Source organism: Blastocystis hominis (genome assembly GCF_000151665.1).
Source record: "Blastocystis hominis, Singapore isolate B (sub-type 7) whole genome shotgun sequence assembly, scaffold_1".
NCBI classification, from domain to species: Eukaryota; class Bigyra; order Opalinata; family Blastocystidae; genus Blastocystis; species Blastocystis hominis.
In genome coordinates, this window is record NW_013171816.1 from 729,552 (window position 1) to 755,317 (window position 25,766).

The 25,766-nt window shown below is 48.1% G+C and overlaps 15 protein-coding genes; 6 read left to right on the forward strand and 9 right to left on the reverse strand.

The window, feature by feature from the left end:
- Window positions 1-96: 96 nt before the first annotated feature.
- Window positions 97-1,301, forward strand: GSBLH_T00000858001 (uncharacterized protein; the record flags this gene model as incomplete). XM_013039138.1 has 7 exons in its annotated part: window positions 97-165; window positions 196-225; window positions 258-354; window positions 389-709; window positions 743-1,014; window positions 1,044-1,206; window positions 1,236-1,301. 7 exons carry the CDS (start codon window positions 97-99, stop codon window positions 1,298-1,300), a joined length of 1,017 nt encoding a protein of 338 aa, XP_012894592.1. The 3' UTR covers window position 1,301.
- A 24-nt stretch (window positions 1,302-1,325) lies between these two features.
- On the forward strand, window positions 1,326-1,851 carry GSBLH_T00000859001 (uncharacterized protein; the record flags this gene model as incomplete). XM_013039139.1 has 4 exons in its annotated part: window positions 1,326-1,432; window positions 1,461-1,545; window positions 1,576-1,641; window positions 1,672-1,851. The coding sequence occupies 4 exons, from the start codon at window positions 1,326-1,328 to the stop codon at window positions 1,846-1,848; spliced, it is 435 nt and encodes a 144-aa protein (XP_012894593.1). The 3' UTR covers window positions 1,849-1,851.
- Window positions 1,852-1,891: 40 nt separating this feature from the next.
- Window positions 1,892-3,264, reverse strand: GSBLH_T00000860001 (uncharacterized protein; the record flags this gene model as incomplete). Its single annotated transcript, XM_013039140.1, has 7 exons — window positions 1,892-2,049; window positions 2,079-2,322; window positions 2,356-2,565; window positions 2,599-2,854; window positions 2,886-3,004; window positions 3,036-3,088; window positions 3,126-3,264. The coding sequence occupies 7 exons, from the start codon at window positions 3,262-3,264 to the stop codon at window positions 1,892-1,894; spliced, it is 1,179 nt and encodes a 392-aa protein (XP_012894594.1).
- Window positions 3,265-3,415: 151 nt separating this feature from the next.
- Window positions 3,416-4,067, reverse strand: GSBLH_T00000861001 (uncharacterized protein; the record flags this gene model as incomplete). Its single annotated transcript, XM_013039141.1, has 4 exons — window positions 3,416-3,574; window positions 3,606-3,681; window positions 3,712-3,894; window positions 3,925-4,067. 4 exons carry the CDS (start codon window positions 4,065-4,067, stop codon window positions 3,416-3,418), a joined length of 561 nt encoding a protein of 186 aa, XP_012894595.1.
- A 518-nt stretch (window positions 4,068-4,585) lies between these two features.
- GSBLH_T00000862001 (uncharacterized protein) lies at window positions 4,586-5,239 on the reverse strand (the record flags this gene model as incomplete). The annotated part of the gene is made up of 1 exon (XM_013039142.1): window positions 4,586-5,239. One exon carries the CDS (start codon window positions 5,237-5,239, stop codon window positions 4,586-4,588), a length of 654 nt encoding a protein of 217 aa, XP_012894596.1.
- Window positions 5,240-6,165: 926 nt separating this feature from the next.
- On the reverse strand, window positions 6,166-10,559 carry GSBLH_T00006983001 (uncharacterized protein; the record flags this gene model as incomplete). Its single annotated transcript, XM_013039143.1, has 3 exons — window positions 6,166-6,178; window positions 6,291-10,224; window positions 10,256-10,559. The coding sequence occupies 3 exons, from the start codon at window positions 10,557-10,559 to the stop codon at window positions 6,166-6,168; spliced, it is 4,251 nt and encodes a 1,416-aa protein (XP_012894597.1).
- An 808-nt stretch (window positions 10,560-11,367) lies between these two features.
- On the forward strand, window positions 11,368-11,740 carry GSBLH_T00006144001 (uncharacterized protein; the record flags this gene model as incomplete). The annotated part of the gene is made up of 3 exons (XM_013039144.1): window positions 11,368-11,427; window positions 11,489-11,587; window positions 11,624-11,740. The coding sequence occupies 3 exons, from the start codon at window positions 11,368-11,370 to the stop codon at window positions 11,738-11,740; spliced, it is 276 nt and encodes a 91-aa protein (XP_012894598.1).
- Window positions 11,741-12,037: 297 nt separating this feature from the next.
- On the forward strand, window positions 12,038-13,864 carry GSBLH_T00006145001 (uncharacterized protein; the record flags this gene model as incomplete). Its single annotated transcript, XM_013039145.1, is given in 6 exon segments — window positions 12,038-12,124; window positions 12,170-12,444; window positions 12,462-12,546; window positions 12,562-13,596; window positions 13,627-13,757; window positions 13,786-13,864. The coding sequence occupies 6 exon segments, from the start codon at window positions 12,038-12,040 to the stop codon at window positions 13,862-13,864; spliced, it is 1,692 nt and encodes a 563-aa protein (XP_012894599.1).
- A 56-nt stretch (window positions 13,865-13,920) lies between these two features.
- Window positions 13,921-14,597, reverse strand: GSBLH_T00000863001 (Ribosomal protein L18a). XM_013039146.1 has 2 exons: window positions 14,322-14,597; window positions 13,921-14,286 (listed from the first exon to the last, which is right to left on the reverse strand). The coding sequence occupies exons 1-2, from the start codon at window positions 14,430-14,432 to the stop codon at window positions 13,945-13,947; spliced, it is 453 nt and encodes a 150-aa protein (XP_012894600.1). The 5' UTR covers window positions 14,433-14,597; the 3' UTR covers window positions 13,921-13,944.
- A 2,379-nt stretch (window positions 14,598-16,976) lies between these two features.
- On the forward strand, window positions 16,977-17,959 carry GSBLH_T00000864001 (uncharacterized protein). XM_013039147.1 has 2 exons: window positions 16,977-17,006; window positions 17,040-17,959. Exons 1-2 carry the CDS (start codon window positions 16,997-16,999, stop codon window positions 17,846-17,848), a joined length of 819 nt encoding a protein of 272 aa, XP_012894601.1. The 5' UTR covers window positions 16,977-16,996; the 3' UTR covers window positions 17,849-17,959.
- Window positions 17,960-18,338: 379 nt separating this feature from the next.
- Window positions 18,339-19,610, reverse strand: GSBLH_T00000865001 (uncharacterized protein; the record flags this gene model as incomplete). Its single annotated transcript, XM_013039148.1, has 5 exons — window positions 18,339-19,013; window positions 19,042-19,132; window positions 19,163-19,269; window positions 19,299-19,477; window positions 19,511-19,610. The coding sequence occupies 5 exons, from the start codon at window positions 19,608-19,610 to the stop codon at window positions 18,339-18,341; spliced, it is 1,152 nt and encodes a 383-aa protein (XP_012894602.1).
- Window positions 19,611-19,998: 388 nt separating this feature from the next.
- Window positions 19,999-21,548, reverse strand: GSBLH_T00000866001 (uncharacterized protein; the record flags this gene model as incomplete). XM_013039149.1 has 1 exon in its annotated part: window positions 19,999-21,548. The coding sequence occupies one exon, from the start codon at window positions 21,546-21,548 to the stop codon at window positions 20,025-20,027; it is 1,524 nt and encodes a 507-aa protein (XP_012894603.1). The 3' UTR covers window positions 19,999-20,024.
- A 495-nt stretch (window positions 21,549-22,043) lies between these two features.
- Window positions 22,044-23,055, reverse strand: GSBLH_T00000867001 (uncharacterized protein; the record flags this gene model as incomplete). XM_013039150.1 has 1 exon in its annotated part: window positions 22,044-23,055. The coding sequence occupies one exon, from the start codon at window positions 23,053-23,055 to the stop codon at window positions 22,078-22,080; it is 978 nt and encodes a 325-aa protein (XP_012894604.1). The 3' UTR covers window positions 22,044-22,077.
- Window positions 23,056-23,507: 452 nt separating this feature from the next.
- Window positions 23,508-24,540, reverse strand: GSBLH_T00000868001 (uncharacterized protein; the record flags this gene model as incomplete). XM_013039151.1 has 6 exons in its annotated part: window positions 24,449-24,540; window positions 24,339-24,415; window positions 24,218-24,309; window positions 23,917-24,189; window positions 23,802-23,885; window positions 23,508-23,772 (listed from the first exon to the last, which is right to left on the reverse strand). The coding sequence occupies exons 1-6, from the start codon at window positions 24,453-24,455 to the stop codon at window positions 23,508-23,510; spliced, it is 798 nt and encodes a 265-aa protein (XP_012894605.1). The 5' UTR covers window positions 24,456-24,540.
- A 284-nt stretch (window positions 24,541-24,824) lies between these two features.
- GSBLH_T00000869001 (uncharacterized protein) lies at window positions 24,825-25,736 on the forward strand (the record flags this gene model as incomplete). XM_013039152.1 has 8 exons in its annotated part: window positions 24,825-24,905; window positions 24,939-24,992; window positions 25,024-25,101; window positions 25,133-25,210; window positions 25,245-25,347; window positions 25,412-25,532; window positions 25,565-25,609; window positions 25,642-25,736. The coding sequence occupies 6 exons, from the start codon at window positions 24,825-24,827 to the stop codon at window positions 25,516-25,518; spliced, it is 501 nt and encodes a 166-aa protein (XP_012894606.1). The 3' UTR covers window positions 25,519-25,532; window positions 25,565-25,609; window positions 25,642-25,736.
- Window positions 25,737-25,766: the final 30 nt, after the last annotated feature.

The following is a 25,766-nucleotide window of genomic DNA, read 5'->3' on the forward strand; positions in this document are numbered from 1 at the left end:
GATGGTTCTACTCACTGACCTGCTTCGATTGGAAAGAAACACAATTTTCGATTCAGCTGAAGTGGAAACCAAGGGTCATATTTTGGAATTCTTTTTATGAAGTGTCTTCGTGTGGTCGTTTCTGGAGCAGCAGGATTGATTGGATATAGTTTGAGTGGCTTGCTCGTAAGTTCTTTTACGAAAGTTTACCATTAGGGAGATGGTACCGTTTTTGGAACGGATCGGGTATATTCTTGATTGCCCATGTTTTACTCTAGCTTGTCGAATTGGTTTTGCACGATATCCCTCGTTGCGAACAAAAGCTGGTAGCTCTGAAAGCGGAGTTGGAGGACTGTGCTTTCCCTTATGTATCAAGTAGGAGAGCTTTTCGAATTTATCTAACATCCAGGTATCGAGTTCTTTACGGATCCTCTCAATGCCTTCCGTGACGCAGATATTGTGTTTTTCCTTGCAAGTCTGCCTCTGACTGGACCCGACCGAGCCAGTCTCCTTGAGAAGAACATCAATATCTACATCGAATTCGGAAAAGCTCTGGAACAAGTCGCTTCCCGCACGTGCAAGTCGATCGTGGTCGCCAATCCTGCCAACACGCTCGCCTACGTCCTCATGCAGACCGCTCCTTCTATCCCTCGTTCGAACTTCGCCGCTTTGAACCGCACCGACCACAATCGCACGCGTTCTCTCACGCTCGACGCGTGCCGCAAGGCCTGTACGTCTCCACTCCCTTCGTGTTCTTCTCTAGACGATGCCTCTCTGCAGCTCTCCGACCTCTCCGACACCTTCGTCTGGGGAAACCATGGAAACACCATGTTCGCCGACTTGACCCACGCGAAAATCCGTGGGATCCCACTGATGGAGGCCATTCCGGACCGCGAATTGTGGGAGAAGACGCTGCCCGAGCAGGTGGAACGACGTGGCTGGGTTTTGATGGAGCTGCGAGGCGGAGTGTCGAGTGTTCTGTCGGTGGCGAGAGCGAGCGTGGATGTGGCTCGTGACTGGTGTTTGGGAACGAATGTAGGGGGAAACGTGGAAATTGGAGGTAGGGGAAACGAATCACGATGGCGGTGTGCAGCGATGGGAACTGCTACGGCGTGGAGGAGGGACTGATCTTTGGAATGCCGGTCGTGTGTGAGAATGGAGAGTGGAAATGCGTGGAGGGACTGAAGATCGCGGAGAACGTCCGAAAACACATCGAGATTACGACTCGTGGGAGAAAGGTGTGGAATTGATTGTAGAGGATCTGAAGAAGGAGGTGGAGATTGCGGATGCGGCGATTGAACGTGCGAAGAATAATAACTAAACGTGTTTGTTAGAATCTGCTTTCCATGTACCCTAACGCGGGGAATGAGATTCACAACGCCACGACCGTGGAGAACAGGGAGCTGAAGCGGCAAGAACAGCCCCTGGCACGAGACATTGCGAAATTGCCAAAGTAGAAGCGAGCCAACTTCACTATTTAGACTAAGCGCATTCACACCTACGGATCATCAGCAAGATGTTCCGTCTGAGATTTCTGAAAAGATCAAGTTTGAAGAGGGAACTCTGGTCGCTGTCCTATTGATTCCTCATTTCTAGCCAATTGAGACATGCAGCAAACCGTCGACTGATGAGCTTGTTCTTAATGCGGAAGAAGAGCTCGACGTTTCGCCTCTTTGTCTACCTAACAGCTAGCTGACGAAGTTGATGCAAGCAGCGATGATCTTTCCTGCTGATCCGCAAGAACTTCCTCTCGACCCTGAGAACTCGGTCGAGGACTCGGTCGAGGACTCTTCCGACGACCGTCTTGAGGACGCAGCACTTAAGCAATTGCCTTTAGAGCCTCTTTCCGAGAGTGATTTCAACCTGTAATCTCTGCTGTTTCTTGGAACAAACAATCGCACGCGCAACCAACTCAAATCCCCAGCTTCCCCCGTCTCCAAGCAGCATTGCTGCTGAAGATCGGAATATACTTGTCGATCTTCGCTCTCTGTTTCTGCACGATGCACTCGCAGATCCACACCAGATTCCGAATCTCCTGCAGCTTGAGATGGCAGTAGCAGTAATACGACGCTACCTCTCACCCTCTCCGCCTCGCCTACCCAGATGGAACTGGCTATCGAACCCGGCCTCCAGCAATCGCACTTCGTTCAGATAGAACGCGTCGTCCACCGTCATCTGATCGCCCTGGATCGCCGACTCGAAGATCCGCTTGTACACCCAGTACTTCTCCAGCACGCGGCCCAGACTGTCCACGTCCTCGCAGTTGTTCAGCGGCTCGATGCCCTCCGGGTACAAAAACCCGATCGATGGCAGCAGCGAGTGGCGCAGATTGCGCAGCTTCGGCTACGGCATCTCACCGAGTTCAAAACGAGCTACATCGTTGTACAGCGTGGAGAAGCTGTTCAGAATCAGGTTGATCGCCAGCGCGTCCGCCTTCGACTTCAGAATGTCGCCCATCACTTCCGCGGTGAACCCGCCGACGCGCTGCGTCCAGTAGTAGAAGTCCTCCAGATACAGCTTCTTCACGCCGATCTCCATCATCTCGATCGAGCTCTCTTCCAGCAAGCTCTGCACCAGCTTCGCGCCCTACGATGAATGAAATGACCGTCGGAGAGGTACGTGGAGCATGTGGTTCTCGGTCTGGTCGTCCAGGTAGCGGCAGAAGTACTGGCCCACCGGGAGCTCCACCAGAACCACGTGGAAGAGGTCTTGGAAGCCCTTCGGAGAGTTCTCGAAGCTCGCGATCGATCGCATGATCGGATCGGGCAGCGGACCCAGAGGGTTGCACATCTCTTCGAGCTCTTTGAGAGAGAGGGAGGGGTGGGTCAGAGCCATCTTGAGAATCAGAATCACGTTGTCGATCATGAATTCGTAGCTAGAGTCGGGAAAAGAGAGAAAAGCGGTACGAGGTCATGTCCATGAAATGGGCGAGCGGTTGAGTGGCCTGAGCTCGCATGAAGGACCACTCTCTAGCGAGCTTTCGGAGTGCGCACTTCCGAATGGCTTCAGGCATGATGGGCGCGGACTACACGGAGTGAGATCGATGGAATCGATACCTCTTCACTGAGGAAGTTGCCATAATCGGTTTCTTGCAGATTTAGCTTCACATCTAAATAGATTAGCAACAATTCAAATAGTGTGTGTACCTTCGATTGTTTCGCATTGCGTAATATGATGGTAGTCCGAATCTGTCAAAAATCCAGACTTATAGCCACGAATCAGCGCCTCGGAATAACCATGCTGCATATTGAAGGTGTTCATATCTCCACAAGAGGGGTCAATCATTTCTCTGCTAATTCTAAGCCAACGAATCCATTTCTACTCTCAACAACCGTCTCGATAAGGAAGTAATTATACGAAAAATAGAGAAACGTGGAAGCTTTGCACAGAAAAACAAAACACGAGAATCAAATCGTAATTGATCGAACAAACAACTCTATTCACCTAAAAGATCAAAATCATCGAGAGCGTCGTTGTATTTCATAATATGTCTCTTAATCTTGGAAGAGTCCACCCACGTAACATAGTCTTCCATCTCTCGTGTTACCAGGTAGGCGGGGTCGCTAACGAGGTCTGTGCCCACACGAACATGGCCCTATACAATAACGACTCTGTCCAACGTGTACATGTCTCACCAGTGTATCCGCCTCCGTAATTGTTTGGGCCATCTTCAAACGAACCATTACGACAGGAAGTCTTCTTCTAAATATCACAAACCATACACTCGCTCACCTGCAAAAGGACGACGCTGTTATTTTTTCCACTGCTGCGAGACTTCGCTCATCAGACAAAAGTCCCATATTAAACAGCTTTTCGGTTAGCTGCTCAGTCATTCGAATTCTGAACTCATCATCTTGAGGAAGCTGCCCAAGCTGATTTGTCAGGGACAGTATTTTGCCAAGTAGACGATTATAGCTAGAATTAAGCTTTGGCATTCAAAAATACTATTGGTAATCTTCTCTTCTGCTGATGTGATAGCGGTGCAAGATCGTAGCTTCTCGCGCGCTTTTATCTTGCTTCCATTCCAGAAAGTTCGTCTTCTTTAATAGCTTCTGCTCGTGGTATTTTAACTTTCGAAGATGAGACATGTTCTCTGGAAATTCGAGGAGAAAAGTGATGTAAACAAAAGAGTCAAAAACTCCCCAATTTTAGGTATTTGAATACAATGCAACGAAGAGTCGAAATCAATAGTGGCTCTGAGTGGATCAGTCTTACAAAGGTTGAAACCGACGAAAAACCCATTGCAAAAGATGTTAAGACGGATGCGTTTTATTCTGCTTATCCGAAAGTGGAACGATATCCAGATATGCTCCCTCCAGACTACCATGCAATTCTTTCTCTTCTTTTTAGCGTGTTTGGAATTTGTTGGTGTGTAGATGCAGTTTTCGTGGATTACATGTAGCGACCGTTTTCGGCATGGATGTCGGGCGTGTTGTTATGCGGTTCGTTTGCTGGTTTGAAGTTTAACGAGATTGACTATATTCAAGTTTTTGTATCATGTTTGTAAGTGCTCCTTGTGCCTTCCAATATCAGATTTACCCTTTTAGCAGTGTTGCGTGTCACCATCTTTCGCAATCTATATCCTCTTTGTTCAACAAACAATCGATTACTGGGCAAACGCCTGCAAACGAATACTATACGTGTCGTTCTTCAAAGGAGTCTCTGTGAACAGCACATTCACATCAGGTCTTCTCTGCATCATCGGAACCACACAATTCCTAAATCCTCCCGCTACAAACCCATTCACACTGCTCAGATTAAACCCCTTATTATGCAGCTCGGTAATGGGCTCTCCATTCACCACATCGGCGATCCACGCTCGAATTCTCGTCTTGTGATTCTCAGGGAATTTCCAGTTCGAAAACAGCAAATTCATCGCCTCGCTGTCCATTCCCTCCGACAAGTCGATCTCTTCCGGTCCGGGGAACGTGCTCGGGCCCTTCGATCCGATCTTCATGAACGAGCCCAGGCTGAATCCTCCCTTCTTCTTCTCAGAATCCGCAGCGGGAGCCGCTGGCTGCGCCGACGTCGCGGATTTCCGACCAAACGACATCTTGCCCCACATCGATTTCTTGTCCGTCTTGGTGCTCACCGCGTTCAGATTCAGCAAATCTTCCTCTTCCGGTTCCGCGACCGGCTCCGCAGCCGGCTCGGCGACCGGCGAGGCCGACATGCCAGCGAACAGATCCGCGTTTCCTGCGGGCGAGGCCGACATTCCGCCGAACAAATCGTCCCCATTCGCAGAGGGCGACGCCGTCATGTTGCTGAACAAATCGACCGCTGCCGGCTCCGTCTGCGGCTCCGTCTGCGGCTCCGCTTGCTGCTCGTGCTCCTTCGTGGCCATCTTCTTCAGCTTGTTGAACCCGGACATGAACGAACCCGCCACGTTGATCTTCTTCTTCTCCGGTTCCTTCGGTGTTTCCTTCACCGGCTCTCTCTCCAGCAGATTCGCCGGCTCCATGAGCGGCTCCGCGGGCTTCTCAGAGAGCGAAGCGGCTGCAGTGGCGGCTGCGGCGTTGGCAGCGTCGCATTGGTCCTGCAAGCGATTGATTTCTTCGCTCATGCGCACGAACTCCTCGGTCATCTGGTTGATCTGCGCCTCGTAATTGACGCGCGTCGTTTTCAGATCGTCGTTCTCGCGCTTGATTCGCTCCATCGCCGCCTGCTGCTCTTCCAGCTTCTTCTCCGCTTCCTGCAGACGCGCCGCCGACGCCGCGGCCGCGTTCTTCATGTCCTGCTCCATCGTCTTCTTCTCGACGTCCAGCGATTTCATCTCCTTCTCCAGCAGCTCCAGGCGGCCCATGTACGCCTTCATGTTCGTCGTCGCCGAGTGGCTCGCCTTCACCGCGCTTTCCTTCTCTTCCTCCAGCGTCTTCGCGCGCGCCGTCATCTCGTCCAGCTCGCCGTGGAGTCGCGTGATCGTATCCACGAGCTTGGCGCGGTCTGCAGCTTCCGCCGATCGCTGCTCTTGCGAGACTTGCTGCTTCTTCAGCTCCGCGATTTCCTTCGCGTACTCCGCCTTCAACTTCTCCAAAATCGCCTCGTTTTCTGCCATAACCTTCGCCATGGCGGCTTCGTTTTCTGCCTTCAATTTCTCCATCGCCGTCTCGTTCTCTGCCTTCAGGTTCGCCATCGCAGTTTCGCTCTCTGCCTTCAATTTCTCCATCGCAGCTTCGCTGGCCTGTTTCAAGTCGTCCAACTCCTTCGATCCCTTCGCTTCCTGCTCTTTCTGCGTCTCCTGCGAAGTCGCGACCAGCTCGGTCAGCTGATTGACTTGCTGCTGCAGTGAAGCCACCGTCGTCGAGAGCGACTCGCTCTCCGCCTTCGCCTGCTTCAGCGCGTCGCTCAGCTCGCTAATCTTCTGTTGAGACTGCGATAGCGCGGCTTCGCTCTCCTGCTTCTGCGCTTGCGAAGCTGCCAGCTGCGCTTGAAGCGTGTCTTGCGAGGCAGAGGAAGACGAAATGGCTTTCTGCAGCTCGGCTAACTCGCTCTCGAGCGCTTTTCGCTTGGTCTGCTCGTCGGTGAGCGAAGATTCCATCGCGCTCTGCTTCTCCTTCGACGCGGTTTGGAGCGATTCGAGCTCGGTTTGGAGCGACGAAACCTTCGACTCGGACTGCTGGAGCGATTTCTCCAAGTCGGCCACGCGTTGCGTAGAATCTTTCTGCAGTGCTGCGATCTTCGTCTCCAGATTGCTTCGCTCTGTCTTCACCGAATCCATCTCAGCTCGCAGACTCGCCAGTTGCTTCTCTTGGCTTTCAATAATGCTCTGCGACTTCGCTGTGTCGCCCTGCAGCGTGTTCTTCATCGATTCGAGCTGCGTTCGCATCGACGATCCCAGCGCCTGCTCTTCACTCAATCGCGACTCCGTCGATTTCAACGAGTCCTTGACTTCTGACAGCTTGCTTTGCGTCGATTCCAGCTTTTTCTGCACATCCGCCAGCGATTCTTCCTTCTCTTCCAGCTTCGATTGAAGCGCCTCTTCGCGCTTCTGGCTCTCTTGCTGCTCTTTCTTGAGCTCTGCAATCTGCTGCTTCGACGAATTGACGGTCTGCTCCAATTCGTCCGCCAGGACCGAGCGTTTCTTTAACTCGTCCATTTCCTTCTTCATCGTCTTCAGATCGCTCTTCTGCTGCGAAACCGTTTGCTGCAACGACTCGATCTGCTTCTGCGCCTTCGTGTTGTCGCCCGTCAGCGATTGCTGCAACGACTCCACCTGCTTGCGAAGCAGTTCTTCGTTCGATTGGCTGCTTTCCAGCTTGCTCTGCAGCGAGCTCGATTCCGATTCCAGCGTCGCCACTTTCTCCTGCGATTTCTCCAGCTTCTTCTGCGTCTGCGCCAATTCCTGATTCGCTGTCTCGAGCGATTGTCGCAGCTCGCCTTCCAGCGCTGTCGCGGCTGCCGACGATTTCAACGCGCTTTCCTTCAACTGCTCGATCTGCGTCTCCAATTCTTTCTCGTGCTTCTTCGATGTCTCCAGCTCCGACTCGGTGGTCTGCAGCGACTTCACGCGCGCGTTCAGCTCTTCGCATTGCTTGCTCAGCTCGCTCTTCTCCTTCTTGAACGAGTTCACGCTCTCGTTCAATTCGGCGATCGCCGACGTCGCGTTCAAAACCTCCTTCTCGTGCTCTTCCGTCGCCTCCGCTAGCTTCTTCTCCAATTCCTTCTCGCGTAGCAGCGCGGCAGAGAGATCCGTCTCCACATGGCGAAGCTCCGATGTGACGTTTCGCTCCGCCTCCAGCTGCTGCTGCAGCGAACCCACTTCCGCTTTGATGCTCTGAATGATGTCGTCCGGCGAGGAATCCATATAGGAAGCGAACTTTGCTCGGTAGTTCTCGCATTCCTTCTTGTAGAATCCCTCCGACTCCTGCACCTGCTCCAATTCCTTCGTTTTGCCAGCGAGATTCTGCGAGGTCTGCGATAACTCCGCTTTCAACTCGTCGATCGTGCTTCGCATCTTGCTCTGCACGTCCTTGGCCTCCTCCTCCGCTTTCTTCTTCATCGCTTCGAGCTGCGAGTGAGTCGACTTCAAGGACGATAGTTCCTGCTCGACCGACGCTTTTCGCTCGCTTTCTTCACGGAGTTCGCGCTCTTTGGTCTTCAGCTGCGCGGCCGTTTCGTCCAGACTGTTCTTCATCTCCTTCTTCTCGTTCTTGAGCGACTCGATCGCCGCTTCACGCTCTGCAAGCGAAGAAGAAGCACGGCTCATCTCCGATTCAAAGCGAGCTTTTCCCGTCTTCACTTCTTCTTCGAGTTCCTCCACGCGCTCCTGCGTTTGCGAGCACGATCGTTTCGACTCATCCAGCGATTGGTTCAACGCGGAGACTTGTTCCATCAGCAACGAACGCGTCGATGTCAGCTCCTCCACCGACTGCTGCAAGCTCTCCACCTTCTTCGAATAGTCCGCTTCCTTCTCTGCAGCGTCCTGCTTCAGCTGCTCTTTCTCTTCGGTCAGCGTCTCCACCGACTCCTGAAGCTTCTCTTCTGCCTGCTTCAGCGCGTTGTGTTCCTCCTGAAGCGATCCGAACGATTTCTCCAGCTTCACTTTCGCCTCCTCCACTTCCTTCAATCGATCGATTTCCGTCGACAACGCGTCGATTCGCGCGCTGTCCTCCGCTTTCTGCTTCGCTGCCGCCTCCTTCGTCTTCTCCAACTTCAACGTCGTCTTCTCCAAATCCGCCGTGACTTGACTGTCATGCTCCGCCGTGCTCTCCAGCTTCGCTTCCGTTTCTTTCAACGTCTTGCTGCAGCCATCGAACTGGTTCTGGAGCGAGGAAAGCTGGTTTGTCAAACTCATCATGCTCGCATTCGCAGCTTCGATCGTCGTTTCGTACGCTTTGGCGGCTTCTTCCTTTGCCTCCTGCGTCGTTCGAGCCAGCTCCGCCGCTTCCGCCTCTTTCTTCTTCCATTCCTCGACCGTCTCTTCGGATGTCTTCAGCTTCTGAGAGAGCTGCTCGATTTCGTCGCTCTTCTTCGACACCGATGATTCCAACTGCTTAATCTTCGCCTTCGCCGACTCCTCCGCCTTTCGGCTCGATTCGCGCAGTTGATCCAGCGTTCCTTCCGTCTTATGCAGCTCCTCTTCCAACTCAGCGATCCGCTTCAACTGCTGCTGGATCGTCGCTTCGGCTTCGCTCCGCTTTCCCTGCTCTGCGAGCAATTCGTTCTTCACGTTCGATAAGCTGTCCTCCAGCGAGGAGACCGTTGAAGAGAGCTCGCCGATCTGCTGCGCCGACGCTTCGGTGAGTTGATCCAGCGACGTCTGCACGCTTTGGAGCTGCGATTCCAGCTGCTTGATGCACTGGCTCTTCGCTTCGATTTCCTCCGAAGACGATTTCTGCAGCGTTTTCAATTCGTTCTGCGTGTTCGCGAGCGCGGAAGCCGTTTCCTCCTGCTTCGACGTCATCGCTTCCAAGCTCTTCTCCGTCGCCGCCTTCGCCGTTTGCGTCGCCTCCAGCGTTTGCTTCGTCTCCTCCAGCCGCTTCTCTGTGTCTTCCTTCGCCGCCGTGGTGTCTGCGAGCGTGCTCTTCGTCGCCTCCAAGTCCTTCGCCGTCGATTCCAACTGCGCTCGCGTCGATTCCAGGTCGTTCGACGTGCTTTCCAGCTGCTTCTGCGTCTCGCTCAGCGAAGTGGACGTCGCCTTCAGCTCCGCGTTCCGCGCTTCCAGCTGCGACTGCGTCGCTTCCAGCTCTGTGCACCGAGCTGCCAGCTGGCTTCGGCCCTCCGCGTCGGATTTCTTGCTCGCTTCCAGCTCGGCGGTGAGGCTCGCGATCTCCTCCGTCAGCTTCGCGATCTTCGCTTCGTCTGCCGCCATTTTCTGCTTCGCCTCGTTCAACTCCGCTTCGACGGCTTCTTTCTGCTCCGTCGTTTGTCTCAACGCGCTCTGCGTCTTCTCCAGCTCGCCCGCCAGGCGATCGCGTTCCTCCGTCATCGAAGCCGTCTCGCCTCGCGAAACCGTCAGCTGATTGGTCAGATCGGTCTGCATGGCTTCGAACTTCCCGTCCAGCTCCGCCTTCTGCGCGCTCAGCGCGTTGGCTTTTGTCTCCGCCTCCACCTCCAAAAGCGTTTTCTTGTGCCACTTCGCGAGGGCGATGGACGCTGCGACCAACCGACGATGCAAGAGAAGCTCCTGAATCGCCAGCACAGCGCGGCGCTGCAGCAGCTCGTGATGTCTCTGCTTCAGTCCCTCCATCGCAGTCTCCATTTCCTTCTTCTCAGCCATCGCTTGCTCGCGCAGCTCCTTCACGTCTATCGATGAATCGGCGCGTTGGCTTCATACGCTGGTCGTGTTTGGACTGCAGATCGGCGATCGCAGCTTCGCGTTCTTTCTCTTTCGCGAGGGTCACCAGCTCGTTCTCATGCAGACTCGCGCTGGCGCAGCTCCAGCGATTGAAAACGAGCGTTAGAGCGCGTCTCTGAGCGGCCTGCATCGTGCTCTGCAGACGACCGATCGCCTCCTTCGCGTTGCGACTTTCGAGCTTCTGCGAGACACAGTCGAGTTGCTGCGAAGTGGATTCCAAATGCTCGCCGACTTCGCTGAGTTGGTCTTGGTTTGCTAAGCGCTGCCAGAGCATGAACGCCATCATTTTCAGTCTTGAATGGAAGGAGGGAAGGAGGAAAAGTACGATTTGTCGAGGGACTTGACGATGCGGGAAACACGGATTACTGCCAGTTGGCGATCTCGTTCGTTCCACTCGCGAATCATTTCTTGTTTGCCGCGGTTCTTTTCGTCGTTTTGCTCTGCCTACCGATCATTGTACGAAAAAAACGGAGGGAACCAGCACGGTGGCCATCGAACGCATTCCTGCTTCGGCTTCATCGCAGAGCTGTCGGAGAGAGGTGTAGGAGTTCTCCTTCAAAAAATGCATCCAGCGATTGCAATCATCCTGACTGCCCATCAACAATATCAAAATAGAGTTTACGATTTTCCAGCAAACATGAATTTACGCTCGGAAGATGTAACCAACTCAAAAGCAAACGGAGCATTTTGGTTCTGAACCAGGTAACACTTTGCGTCATCGATGCAAATTGTGTTGATTGGGGACTTTGCCTAGAATAAAAACCAGCAAGCAAAACCCTACAGTTGTCTCCTTGTATACAAACAGCAAGTTATTCTTTAAAACGGCATATACAGAACGCATCTTCTTGCCGTTTTCTGAATATTCGAGCATCCCCTTCCTACAGATGAACCCCCACGACAAAATTCGACAGTTGGGGATTTTTAAGAGACTCGGCAGAACAGTATAGCTCGCTTTCAGCAGACTGTCCAAACGATATGATACTATTCATTCTAGATGTTGCGATATCTGACAATGAATTTGGAAAATAGGCATTCATTCAAATCAATCAACCACTAAACATCTCTCAAGGTTTTTCTTTTCCCTACCTTCTATGAGCGATTTTTCTCAGTTTACGAAGAAGGATGAGCCAGAGAAGGAAAAGACCGCGGCCGTTCGGTCATCGATAGGATCCTGGCAACGAGTAGCGAAAACTTGAATTATTGAATTCGTAGTATACTACAGGATTCGGAGTTGAATTAATGAGAAAGATGGGCTTTGAAGGTCGTTTAGGAAAAGATGGACAAGGTATTTCAAATCCTATTGCAACCAAAGTATTCATCAAATCGAAATATAATCTTTTTTTGTAGAAAAGACCCGAGGGTTTGGGTTTGGGAGCAAACGGGTTCAAAGAAGCATCAACGCTTAAAGCAAATAAAGAGATTGCCAAAATATATAATAAAGTATGCTATATCGTTGCTTTGTAAATAGAATGCTGGAATTGTCACAGAAGAAGAGGAGGAGGAAGGGAAGACGAAGAAGAATACAAAGAAGAAAAATTGGTGGAAAGACTCGGAGGACGAGGATTCCGACGAAAATGGAACTGCCGAAGAGAATAGCGAAGACTTCTTATCTGCGACGGATTCTGGAGACTACACGCCACGCAGAAGACGCGAGAAAAAGATGTACCTTCCCTATTTCCAATTCGAGCTAGATTCAAGACGATCGAGCAGCTGCTGGAGGAGCAAGAAGAGCTCAGTCCATCCAGCGAGTCCCGATCGCCCATGGTATTCACGGACCACACAGGACGCGAAACAAAGCAAAAAACGATGAGCTCGGAATTCACTCTCTCCAAAGTCGACCGCAGCGCCGTTGGCTTTGAGGTTTTCCCTTCTCCCTCCCTCGCTCCCATCTAGCTCGTCTACAACCTCGAATCGCTCGCCTCGCTGGAAGAAAGCCACATTCTGGACTTCAATCGAAACCGCGCGCAGCGCGACAAACGCCGCGAAGAGAAAACCGAGTTCGTCGCGAAGATGAAAGAGCAGACCGAGCAGCTCTCGCAGGAGATTCGCAATCTCGAGTCGTTGACGCAAGACATCCAAACGTACCTTCAGGAAGACGCGGCGGTTCGCAAAGCGCCGCTGGAAGCGCTGCTGCTGCTGGAGAAGTTCCAGATCAACTATCCGACGGAGTATTATCGCTATAAAGTCTATCAGATCTTGCCGTCGCTGCTGCAGCCGGCGATTCAGCACGCGTTCGCGACGTGGAATCCGCTCGCAGTGAGGACCGGGATGTGTGTTGAGCGTAGAACGCGGCGAGTTTCGTGGAATTGGTGGACGATGTGCAGTCGATTATTCTGATGAAGGAAGAGGAAGAAAACGCGGAATCGCATTTATTCAATTATGATTGGCTGGACACGAGCACACAGAAATACTACGACGAAAACCGCTTTCTCGTCGTCTCCATCTTCACCGCCTCGCTGCTTCCGCGCATCCAAGCCGCGCTTTCCTCTTCGTTCGACGCGCTCAATCAAGACCATCTCCTCAACTTCCAGCAAATCCTCAGCGCCGCGCGGCAGATTTGGGACGCCGATGTGCTGCTCGAGAAGATGATCAAGCCCGTCACAGCGCGCATTCTCTCCGCCGTACCCTTTTCTTCCTCCTTTGCTCTCTCCCAGATCCAGAGCTGGACCCGCGCGGCTTCGCAGCCCGTTTTCTTCTTCACGTCGCTGCTTCGCTTCCAGACGCTTCTCCCAGGCTTCGATTCCGACGTCTTTCCGCACTTCACCAACGCGCTGTCTGCTTATTTGAAGTCGCTGGCCGATCTGCGCGAGCTCAAATCCGTTCTCGCCGAGCTGAAGCCTCTCTTCGATTCGGAAAGCCCCGCTGCGCGGCGATCGCTCTTCGCGTTGGAGAACACGGCGCTTCCCAAGCTGGTCTCGCGGCTCCGCGCGCTGCAAATCGATCCGAGCGACCAGCAACACATCGACTACTTCACATCCGTTCTGGAATGGAGCGACTGCATCGATCTGGGAACGCTTTCCGCGGTGCTGGAGGGCGAGTTCTTCCCGAAATGGCTGGCCGTTCTGTTCGATTGGATCCACCAGCCCGGCGTGAATCTGCAGGAGATCGTGATGTGGATTCAAGGCTGGCGCAGCCTGTTTCCGGACGAGCTGCTGCGCGAAAGCCACGTGGTGCAGCAGTTCAATCGCTGCTGGGATATCGTGAACGATTTCTTGGACGGGACGAACAAGATCGATTCGACGCAGTTCCGAAAGCCAGTGTCGTACTATCGCGTGCTGCAGAATCGAAAGATCGAAGAAGCCAATCGGAAACTCCGCGATGTGCGTGTCGAGCGGGCTTGTGACGATTAGAAATTCCAGAAGGACGCCACCGAGACCGCGACGATGAACATTCGCGACGCGCTGGCGATGTGGGGCGCGAAGAACAACATCGAGCTGTCCCAGCTGGAGAACAAGCAGATGGACGGGAACGCGCTCTACAAGTTTGGGAACATCCAGGTGTTCTTCCAGGACAATGTCACATTTGCGAGGATCCCGGGACCTGCAAACGTCTGGGAGCCGCGAAGCATGCAGGAGCTGCTCAAGATGAATCAGGACTTTGAAAGTGATCCTTTGGATTCGGGTGTTTGTTGTGACAAACAGGGAATCTCCTCCCATGTGTAAATAGACTTAACGACGGCAAGTAGAAGGTCTGGTGGCAAGGAAAGTGCTGCGGTACTTCTTGGACTCGGCACGGTACTGGCGGTGAGGCAGAGCGTACTTCACGTTCTTGTGAGTGTACATGATGTTCTGGTGTCTTCTCAGATCCTCATCGGCCACCACAGCGGTCTTGATGATCTGGATCGATCGGTCACGAGCACGGTGGGTACCAGCCATCTCAGAATAGCACTGCTTGACAGCACCAATCAGAGAGGTGTCGCGGTACTCCTTGTACATGTTGTGAGTACCAGAGCGAGAGTTGTAGCGCAGCCAGATTCCGTAGTTCTTCACCTCGCCACTCTTCTCGAAGATCTAGCAAAATCACCAACTGCTCCACAAACACGAACCTCGTTCACAGCAAGGATTTCTCCAGTTCCCTTCTTCATCTTGTGAAGTCTGTGCATGAAATACCAGTAACGGGACTTGGCAGTCACAGGGTTGGGAGCAAAGAGTCTCATTCTGAAAATTTCAGGCTCAGGGTCGTTTTCCGTGGGGAGTCTGCGACCAACAACGTGATAATAGTGAATCTACACCAAAATGAGTATAAGTCGATTATAATCAAATTCAAGTAGCAGGGATATCAAAATTCAAGCGTACGGGCATGACTGAAACAATACAACACTGGAAGAGAGTTCGTATTAAATAAAAGGAATCCCAGGGGGTTGAATTCTCCCAACATAAATTGTCACACCTATTTTGGATCCCCTACATGCTATGGTTTATCGCGTAATTCCAATTCTTGGGTTGAAAAAAGTATTTAGAAAGGATCTTACAAAACAAAAGGTGACGTTGCTGCTTGGTTTTACTTTTTCTCCTGATTGAGGTAAGTTATCTCTACAGAAATATGCTCGTTGCATAGTACTCGCTTTGTTAAAATGAAGTAGGAAAGAAAATAAAGACATGTATGTCACAAACGTTCCAAACAGATAAAAAACAAACATTACTTCTTTTGATTTTCCGTAGATTCAACTCCCTGATTCCGTGCTTGGTTTACACGATCTTGAATAATGCGCTCTGTGGCTTCAGCTGTTCTCTAAAAAGGAGAATAAGGAAGACATTCCACAAAAAATACTCGTTGCTCGTGCATATCCATGGCACATAGGAATCCGATACAAAAGCCTGTTGCAACTATATATTTGTCAAAGACAACTTCTGATACTTGTTGCTGCAATAGCAGTTGCTATACTGGTAGGTTTCATAGATTTTCTAACAAAACAAACTAATTAATTAAAATATAGACAATATGGTTATACAGACGTAACAGGAATAATAAAATAAACGATAAGGAAAAAAGATACAAATAGAATAAGTAATGCTTAAGTTGTGCTAACATGCGTTTAGCCAGGACGTATAAGATGAAAAATGATATAGACACCACCATATTACTCCAGCTTTGAATGGAGTATTGCAGATAAATTGTTGCGACGAACAGGAGGAATCCAATAACTTCATACCCCAAAAGAAAGCGAATCAGAGCTGGTAACAGGTAGATAACACAGCAGACTGGAACCATTACGAGCATAAACTTCCACATCACTTTCTTTGGATTGTAGGAAGAAAACACCCAACTCGAGATCTTTGGGAAGAAATCCTTAGCCCATTGCAGCCGGCTCCATAGATAGATGCCCAGGCTCTTAATCTTATCCACCAACAGCTGGTCCGCCGTGGAAAGAATCATCACTTCCTCTATCAACAAAACGAAGAACGCCACCACAAATGTGAAATAAAGAACTGGAGAGATACGCTCTTGGCGATTGCAAGTACACAGCTCCGTCGTGTGCTCGGTGATCTCTGACAAGGATTGCTTGTTCTCCTCCAGTTTTCTATCAAATGTGCACACAATGCCGGTCATTTCTTCGAGTTGCGATGTAATGGCAGCCTTGATATTATTCAATTCTTGTGATAATTCCCTATGAAGGCATTTAGTAATCTGGTATTCCGTGCTATTCTCTATAAATTGAATTTTCGAGGAGCTTTGAAGAACGTTTAGTGTTATATCATCGTTGTCCAATGCACCCGACTTTCTCTGCTCCATTTCCTTCTGTCCCATTTTCATGAGCTTCTTCATGACATCGTGGACTGATACATCCAACGAAGAAAATCGCCCCAAAAGATGCGTAAACTGCAACATCAACTTAACACGATTTTGTGGTTTCGTGGCCTTCCAGGTTGATTCAAACCTCTTAAATAACATATCCTTTTCTTTATCCAAGAAGGAACTGTAGTGCGCAGAAAAGTACCAAGGAAGCACGGCCTTTATAGTACTCAAGTAATTGAATAATTGATTGATCGTCTCTTCAAATTCATCATCAAATTTCAGTTCCTTTATAACTTCAAATCGCTCCTAACAGAAACTAACATTCGAATCCCTTACTTCAAGATATGAAAAGCTCACAAGAGAGTATATGTACCAAGGAAAGAGATACTTAATAGTACTCAGGTATACGACTAGTTGAGAAACCATTCCTCCGATTATCTCAGCCAACCTTGTTTGAGCCAGAGATTGCTTCAGATCGATATTAGGCATAAAGCGATCTACAATAATAAAAAGTAACTAGTGCAAATACATATTGCGTAGCAAGCAAAGAAAATGCAAGCAAGTATCACGGCTGCAGAGATAATGTATCTATAGGTAATCGAATTAGGAATCGCAAACACTGATGGTTTTTCTTCAAAAGCTGCACTCTCTTCCAGACTGTTCACAACAGTTGGCATACTGATTTCTTTCACGACTTTTGATCTCTTAGACGGAAAAAATATGTTATAAATTCCATCTTGATGATCAGAAAACAATGCCACTAATAATCACGCACCTTTCCTGCATTATAAACATGATTCTTGGTATAACAATAATAGCAGGATCAACCAAATTGACATCCTATTTATTATCTTTATAAAAAAGTGTCCCAATTTACATATGATACTCAATTATTGTTGGTTTTTGTTAACTAAATTAGGCCATCGCCGAATAAAACAGTCTACCTCTCGTTTGGTCAAAATTATATCGCCCGATTGAACTAAAATGTCTGAAGGTAGGGAAGTGGAGTATGCAGTCTGAAGAATAGCCCCTGTTGCTACTGAAGTCCCTGTTGAAGCTGCTCCCGTGGAGACCACTCCCGCTGCTCCTGCTCAGCAAGAGCGCCGCCCCCGTGGCCGTGGTCGCGAGGGTCGTCGTCCTCGCCGTGGTCTTGAGGAGTCTAAGGAATGGGTGCCTGTGACCAAGATTGGTCGTCTGGTGAAGGCCGGAATGATCACCTCCATCGAGGAGATCTACATGTTCTCTCTTCCCATCAAGGAGCCCGAAATCGTGGACAGACTGCTCCCTGAGCTCAAGGAGGAGGTCATGCAGGTGTTCTCCGTCCAGAAGCAGACCACTGCCGGTCAGAGAACCCGCTTCAAGGCTTTCGTCGCCGTTGGTGATAGCAACGGTCATGTGGGTCTTGGTTCGAAGTGCGCTAAGGAAGTCGCCGGAGCCATCAAGGGAGCCATTCTGGTTGCCAAGATGTCGATCATTCCCGTCCGCCGTGGTTACTGGGGTGACAACGCTGGAGACGTGCACACTGTGCCGATGAAGGTCACTGGAAAGTGCGGATCTGTGCGTGTGCGTCTGATTCCTGCTCCTCGTGGAACTGGAGTCGTCGCTTCTCCCGTCCTGAAGAAGATGCTGACTCTGGCTGGAATTGATGATGTGTACACCAGCTCGCGTGGTCACACCCGTACTCTGGGTAACTCGATCAAGGCTTGCTTCGCTGCCTTGAAGCACACTTACTCGTACTACACTCCTAACTTCTGGAACAACACCTGCACTGAGCAGATCCCCTACCAGAAGTTCACTGATTTCCTCAGCAAGGAGGCCAAGGTGAAGGAGTATTAAGCAGCAGTCGATTCTGAAAGAGAGTATTAAGGAGAGTGTGGGCGACACTACGGTGCGTGTGTGCCGACCTTAATCGATGTGTTTGTTGAAACAAACAAACAGATAGAAAAAGAGTTTGTATTGTGATTTGCATATCTGCTTGCTTGCTTGGCTGAGATTGTATTTGTTAATTAGTTCCATTGCCTCCTTGCTCGTAGCCCAGATTGTAGGCATAGTCCTGGAGTGTTTCCGCCTTCCCGATCAATCCCATCTTCCGCACACACTCCGAGAGCAGGCGGAAGCAGTCAGCTCGTTTGGGATACTGCGTGGTACTACATCGAAACAGTGCCTCGCACACTACAAGTCGTTCAACAGTCTCTCCAGCACGCTGAACTTCCCCGCACCGCTCATCGCTTTAAAAAGCGACTGCAGAAGGAGCTCGCGATCTCTGGCTTCGCCTCCCAGACAGTCGAACTGCGGGACCAATCCAAACAGAAGCTTCGCCGCCACTTCATAGTGTTCCTAATGCCCACACGACTGCGTTCTCTACATTGTTCAGCTCGAGCAGCGCGTTCACACACGGCGAAATCAACGGATTCGCGGCCGTCACGTCCATCCGATCCTCTCCATTCACATGGTTCCACTTGATCTCCGTCTCCGCTACGCTCAAACCGACTCTCCATTCTCTACGCAGAGCGAACTCCTTCCACAGCGCGTCCCGCTCCTCGCTTTCCTGGCTCTCCAGCAGCGCGCGCAGCTTCTGCTCCTCCCCCGTAATCGAGAACAGAATCGACCGATACACCACGTCCATCGGCGCCAATATCTTCTTCTCCGTCGCGTCCAACAACCGCGAAACGCGGCTCCATCGATCGCCCATGCCTTCTCCCAGCAGCTCCATGCGGTAGAAGATCTGAATATAGTCGTTGATGTGATCGCTGCGGAGGAGATCCTGCTTCATTCCCTCGTTTCCTGGCAGCACGCCCTTCTCCACGAACTGCTCTTCGCGCGCCAGCGCGTTGTCTACGATGTCCATCGCGTTGGAGTACTGCTTTAGCTGCATGTTTAGCGTCGCTTTGTGAGAGAGAAGATGATGGTCGAGAGTCGATCCGTTCTTCATAACCGCGGGATCGACAGACCACGCTTCTTCGGTTTCGCGGAGAAAACGGAGTCCTTCGCGCGCTCGTCCCTGCATTCGAGCGAGAAACTGCTCCTACTTTGGACTCCATGGCGTGCAAAACAGCGTGGATCGCGCGGACGTCGCCCGGTTCTCCGGAGAGAGCCTGCATTCCGACCCTTTCTGCCTCGCTAGAGATGAGATAAGACGATGGAAGGCACTCGATTTGATTCATTTCCATCAGAGAGAGAGCGCGGTACCCTGCGATGGAAGAGTCGCAGGGGATGCCGATGCCCCAGTATGACCAGGTTCGGGATATGGAAGAAAACTAGAGAGAGGGACGAGGGATAAAATTACCATTTGACTGCTTTCTCCTAGTCGTTGGTAGAGAGAAAACAAAGTGTTGATTGCTAAGATATCCACGGGGTCATTCAGTAGGATTGCTTCAAGTGTGTTCACGGCATATCGAACTCTATTACACTTTAACGCCTTGATTACGTTGAAATAGAGCTGCTCATTGCGAGTAAAGTCCGAATCTTAATAGTAATCAAGGTAGTTTATGATACGACTCGATTCTACAGAAAACGCATCCTTTAAACGATTGAAATACACTTGGGAATCACCCAAACCAGAAACTAGGCTAGATATGCAGCAGATAATATTTCCCATAACAAAATCCGGGTGAGATTCTAAATACTTCTATAAGCAAAAGTGAGAGCAGATATACATCTCCAAGAATATCAAACGGGTATTGATGGTATGAAATTATCTTAGATGTTACAAAGAACTGAAAGAAACAACATTTGATAAGGCTTTATCGTACAGAGCCAACTCTTCGTCATTACGTGCTGTAATTAGCGTAGTGCAGACCTTCGACGCACGTCTCGTTGTTGGGATTTCGGGATTTCGTGAGAAGCTAAAGTTTACCATTTTCCAGTTATACGCACAACCATCCATATTCTCTCAAAAATTTGTTACAAACAATTCGTGTTGGTTTCACAGAATGAAAAACTCTGGAAATAGACAACATGACAAATGATCTTTGAACAAACAAGCAGGCAATAAACAGCTGAAAACACAACCTTAAGAATCCCAAGTAAGGTCAGAATTGAAAAGCTCCTGTCCAGTCTCCTCGCATTTAACAGTAACATGAACTTTGCTTTCTCCATCATAAGAAAAAGTTGTATTGAAATGAATTTCGCCCTTTGGCCTTTTGGGGAATCCACTGTATCGATAGGCTTTGAGAACATTACAACTCGAAAGAGGTGCAACTTCTTCTACATATGTACTTCTCCCTTGACAAAGTTGAGTATATATGGTTTCAGCATTGTCTACTGCAGTTGTCAGAACCACCGATTCGCTACACGGAATATCGTGATTTGAGGGAATGATGCACTCCACTTCGTTGTTGATGAGCGAAGTGCCCAAACTGAACGCTGTCTTTTCTTTTGGAAGAATGTCGTAAACAAGAGCCATACAAGCACCTTTAGCTACACATTCATCCGGATTGACAGATTGAGTCGTCTTTTCTTTACCAAAATGCTTTGCCAGTTTCTTTTGAACAAGCAATAAACGAGTCGATCCGCCAACCAAAACTACACGAGACATATCGTCTCTCGATAAACCAGCTTTGTTCAAAGCTCGTTCTACAATTGCTATCGTCTTGTCAAGTTCTTTATCGATAAGATCATTTAACGTATCTATAGTAAGAGTAACAGCATATCCTTCCTCCATAAATATCGGAGGTTCAATATCAGATTCATCCATACTAGATAATTGTTCTTTTGCTTGTTCACAAAGTGATAATAATCCACTTCGAGTTTGGCTCTTCGCTTCAGGAGTAAGACCTTCAGGAATCAGTTCTTCTCCATATGTCTCTTCCCATGTCTTTAATAACCATTCAAGAATAATTTCATCGATATTTGAACCTCCCAAGAAATTGTCTCCATCATGTACCAGTACCTTATAATTACCATTCGAAATGTCCAAAATGGAAACATCAAAAGTTCCTCCACCAAAATCATATACCATAATCTTCTTACTAGTTGTATCTTGTCCTAGTCCATAGCAAATAGCAGCAGCAGAAGGTTCATTAAGTAACTTTACTCTATTCATGTTAAATCCTGCTTTAGAAATTGCATCTCGAGTAGCTTGTCTTTGATTGTTATCGAAATTAGCAGGAATCGTAATAACAACATCACCAATTGTACAACCGCTTCTATTTTCAATTGTCTTTTTGATTTCTTTAAGTATCTCAGCACTCACGTCAGAAGGAGAATAATCCGCGTCTGTTTCCGCAATGTGGAAATAAGGTTTGTTCCCTTTGTTTACAACAGGAACACCACAATAATTTAAAGCACCTTGTACCTCTGTCGAATTATAGTATCTCCCGATTAATCGCTTCGCATTACGTACAACATTCCTAGCCCTTCCAAAATACAGTTTTGCGGAACTTCCAGAAATAATACCGCTTTTAGAATATCGTACAAAAGAAGGAAACAGCTTACGACCATTTGGATAATCAACGCATTCAAATTCTCCCTCTTTGTAGTAAAAAGCACAAGAATTAGTCGTTCCTAAATCAATACCAACAGGTACTTCAGGCATTTCTTCTAAATTAACTATAAATTATAATAATAGTTTTTTACCTGATACCCAATATATGGATATCCCCATATTATTGACCCAATATTATCAATTATAACAATATACTGTTTGTTAATATTGATTTCTTTTCATTTTCGATATTTCTACTATCATTAACGAAACTTGCAAATGATTATATTTACCAATTCTTGTTGATTAATTCGATTTCAGTAACAGTTTGACAATAATCAAACGAAAATGATCTAAAAATGTTTTAAAATAATCATGATTAAAGAAACCAAGAAATATATACTATTATATCAAATCATTAGTATCTTTGTTTAGATTAACAATCTGAAAATTATTGAAATACAATCATCTTTGTTGCGTATTTGTATATATGTGTATGTATATTTATCAAATTATCGATATACATACATACATAAACAAAGAATTCCAAAATGTAAATTAATATTAACATTAATAAACAGAAACAATTGTTTTAACAAACAACAATTCTCGTCTCGATGAATTATACAACAATTTCAATTTATAGACTAAGAAATGGATAGGAAGCCATGAGATTGATTCCACACGTTCCTGCATAACTATCGGATAGTGCCAAACGAATATATCCTTTTTCTCCCCAACTAGCTCCCCAACTGTTCTTCACAATCAAAAACGGAGTTGCTGTATCGAGTTCATAACCTACCAGCAACACACCGTGGTTTAATGTGGTTCCGCAAAGCTCCTCTGCAAGAATTCCGCTGGTATAGAGTTGAAAGAAAATAGAGTCTGCTCCGATTGCTACAGAAACAGGATTCTTCGTTGTAGCCTTTAGTAATTCATACGTACTTCCTACTGGAACCTCGTAATAACCCATAATACTCGTTACAAAGTCAACCTTCTTGCAACTCCCTTGTGAAGCCTTGTAAGGATAGTCAGACTCCAGAGAAATGCCATTGTTCATAACATATTCGTAAGCGTATGTCATTAAGCCTCCACTACAGCCTAAACTACTGTAATCACAGTCCACAAGTTGTTGAGGAGAAAAGTCCAAGATTTTGCCTGTTTTTTGTGCGTAAACACCTTCGATCGAGGCAACTGCAGCAAACGCCCAACATGCTCCACAGTTCTTCTGGTCTTTGACAGAGGAGACTGTATTCTTTGCCCTCCAGTCAATGCTACGAGGAAGAGAGCTGTAATCCTGTGATGTTTGCTGTGATGAACTCGATTCGACACTTTTAGCTTTTTTTTCAAATGCAGTGTTTGAGGCAAATCGCTCGCGAAATTCATCGTTCGATAAATCAATGAAAGGAGTAATCCCCAACACAAAGGAGCTTTGCTTTGAATTATAGTAATCGACTATTTTTAAATTGTTGGAAAACACGGACATGCGAAAGCGACGTTCTTCCTCTCCCACATACGTTTTTCCGAACTTTTTCTCAAAGGCAGCAAACTGTAGCTCTACAGATAGCGTATCCTTTGCTGTACACAATGAAATAAAGATCAATGCAAAAAGAATCATTTCAATCAAATAATATGGTTTGTAATCCAAAAACGCATTGAGCTTTCATATTCAACAAACACGCAAAGCATCTACAGAAATATTACTATCAATGGAGCTAGACCGCCGCATACTTCTCCAATCCCACTCTACAGTCCATCACCTCATCGACTTCCCACGCGACACCGCCGACTTACTTCGCGCACTATGAACAAAACTATCTGCCTGCAGCAAGAAATTCACATCGATCTTCAAAGAAGACTTGCATGTCGGGAATGTCGGGAACGTCGAGAGCGAAGCGGTAAACAGACTCATCAGATTCGAGTAATCGTCCGCCTGCGCCTCGTCGACCACGCGCGAGCACACAAACGGCACGTCCATCACCTCCATCGCGGGCAGCTTGCAGTACTGAATGGGACTGGCCTCTTCACTGCTCGACAACTCCGACGATTTCCCCTTTTCCACCTCGCTTTCTACATGTGGCTCCGTCTCTGTCGACTACCCGGCGAATCGGGAGGCAGAGGAAGCGAATCGAGGCTCTTCAGAACGACGGGAGTGGATCGAGCGGACATGTTGGGGTGGGTTCGGTAATAGAACTCGCTCTGCCGCTCCTGCATTTCCTTCTTGGTGAAGCAGTCTTCTTCCTTGGCCATGTAGTGCAGATACATGCACTCCGAATTCGTGCACTGGATCCCGCGAAGGAAAAAGTTGCAGTATTTCGTGGTTCCGAAAGAAGCTCTGCGATGAATTAGGCAGAGGAGGAATACCTGATCTGACTGCCTTTTAATATACATCCATCCACGGCTAGGATACAGCGGCAAGCTTCCTCGGAGGATTCAAACGTGATGTAGCTGCTGGTGAGACGGGAGAAGCGAGCTCTACGCGCAGCAACTGTGGACTTTCTCGACGAGCTCTGGATTGCTGTTCAGAATGATTTTTTTGATTTTTCCGTATTTGCCGAAGAAAGAATAGGAACGAAGCAAAGATTCGTTGGCAAGAGAGGGAGCCAACCCAATGATATAAACAAGATTCTTTTGGATTATTCTAATATTTTGTAAATATTGGATCTTCTCGGCGGAGAGTTCCCTTCCATGACGCTCTCGATCACTGTTGTAGGAACATCCTTCCGAGTTTTGAGAATCTGATGAATTGTCCCTATGTAACACGTGGAAACAACGGATACACCATGTGAATAACGCGTTTTGAATAGGGTCGCTTACACTCTGGACAGCAGTTGCCTTCGTGCAGGATCTTTCCTAGGCACCAGTGACAAATCTATTATTAGAACAGGAAAATAGGCACACTTGGAAACCACAGGGACAAATCTTGAACTTTGTTTCTATTGGTTTCAGTACACCAAAACACATAGGGCAAACTTGTGCTACTCATAATTCAAACTGCAGCAGAACATTACGTATCATCAACAAGAATGAGTTTCAACAGAAAGATGAGAATTAAAAACTGTCTCTTGGAAAGAGATGTATTAATCAAAATAGGTACGGTAACAAATAGGTATTTTAACACGAAAAGAATCTATTTAGTACAGCTATTTATGATTATCAACAGAATGACTGTGTTAAACTCATGACGTGTTTGTTAAGAATAATTAGCACCCTAGAATTGCGAGTGGATCGACAGAATTCAGCGTAAGAAAATGCAAATTCATATTAGCTGATTTCGGTTGATCACAGATTGTGCTTCGAATAAAAATGATTCAATGTGTGCAGACTGAGATCATAAAACGAACGTGACGACTCAATAGGAAAAGAGTTCAAAGAACCGAACGAAGAATGCTGAAAGTTGCAAAGAATCTTCGGTTTGGTTTCTTTACCAATGGTTATTCATCTAGACGTCTAATATCTTTAAATCAAGTATGGTGATAATGGGTACAACAATTCGATTAGATTCGTCCCTTTACTGTATCTACTACGGAGCAGGGAACTATTTTTGAGAAAAATGTGTGTGTCAGTGCCTTTGACTTCAAATTAGGTCGTTGATACGTTTAGCAAGTTTGGAATGAACTTACAGTGCTCAGGGGGACCTAACGATCGTGGAATCGACATTCAAGTAGTGATGCACTACTTTCGCTATTGTTTAGGGGACTTGGGAAATAGATTCCTTGTCTATTCCCCTTATTATTCAATGTAAAAACACAAAGAAAGCAAAACCACAATATGTGCGTTTTCTCAGTTGATCCTTTTATGGAATAGGTCCGAGAGTTTGTTGGAGTGATTGGTCGTGAATACAAAAATCGAGGGATTCCTATCAATACTGTTCATCCGGGAGATGGATCCGTTCCCTTGGGTATTTTGTGTACAGCATCACGAATTCAGAACTCACTCTTAAGGTAGTGAATAGTCACAGTATTTCTCTGTAGGGAAGCTGCTCTCTGCCCATATCCACTTATTCTCGCCTGTGTGGGACCATCTTCGATTTTGTCTTTTCAGCCAAATTACTCTGTTTTGCGGGCATTTCCAGACCTAAAATTCGTGTTTGATGTAGGAATAAGGGATTGTGCTGACGATTCTAGATCAACCAGACAGATGTTCCAACGGTGCTGTTTAGGGATAAAGTAGTAATGGGCAATAAATAAAACGGAGTTTGAAGAGGAATTGTATGCCATGATGCATTGGCACCCTATTTTGGCTCCATGTAGCGTACCCTGCTCCCCAGCACACAGCCTGTTGTTTATTTCCCTCTATTATTCTGTTTTCTTTCATACATTTTGTATT

Bases quoted from the DNA above. Each gene is read 5' to 3' on its own strand.
- GSBLH_T00000863001 (XM_013039146.1), bottom strand. From the start codon at position 14,432: ATGAGACTCTTTGCTCCCAACCCTGTGACTGCCAAGTCCCGTTACTGG. The intron at 14,287-14,321 runs GTTCGTGTTTGT...TGATTTTGCTAG, and splicing joins AAATCCTTGCTGTGAACGAG to ATCTTCGAGAAGAGTGGCGA.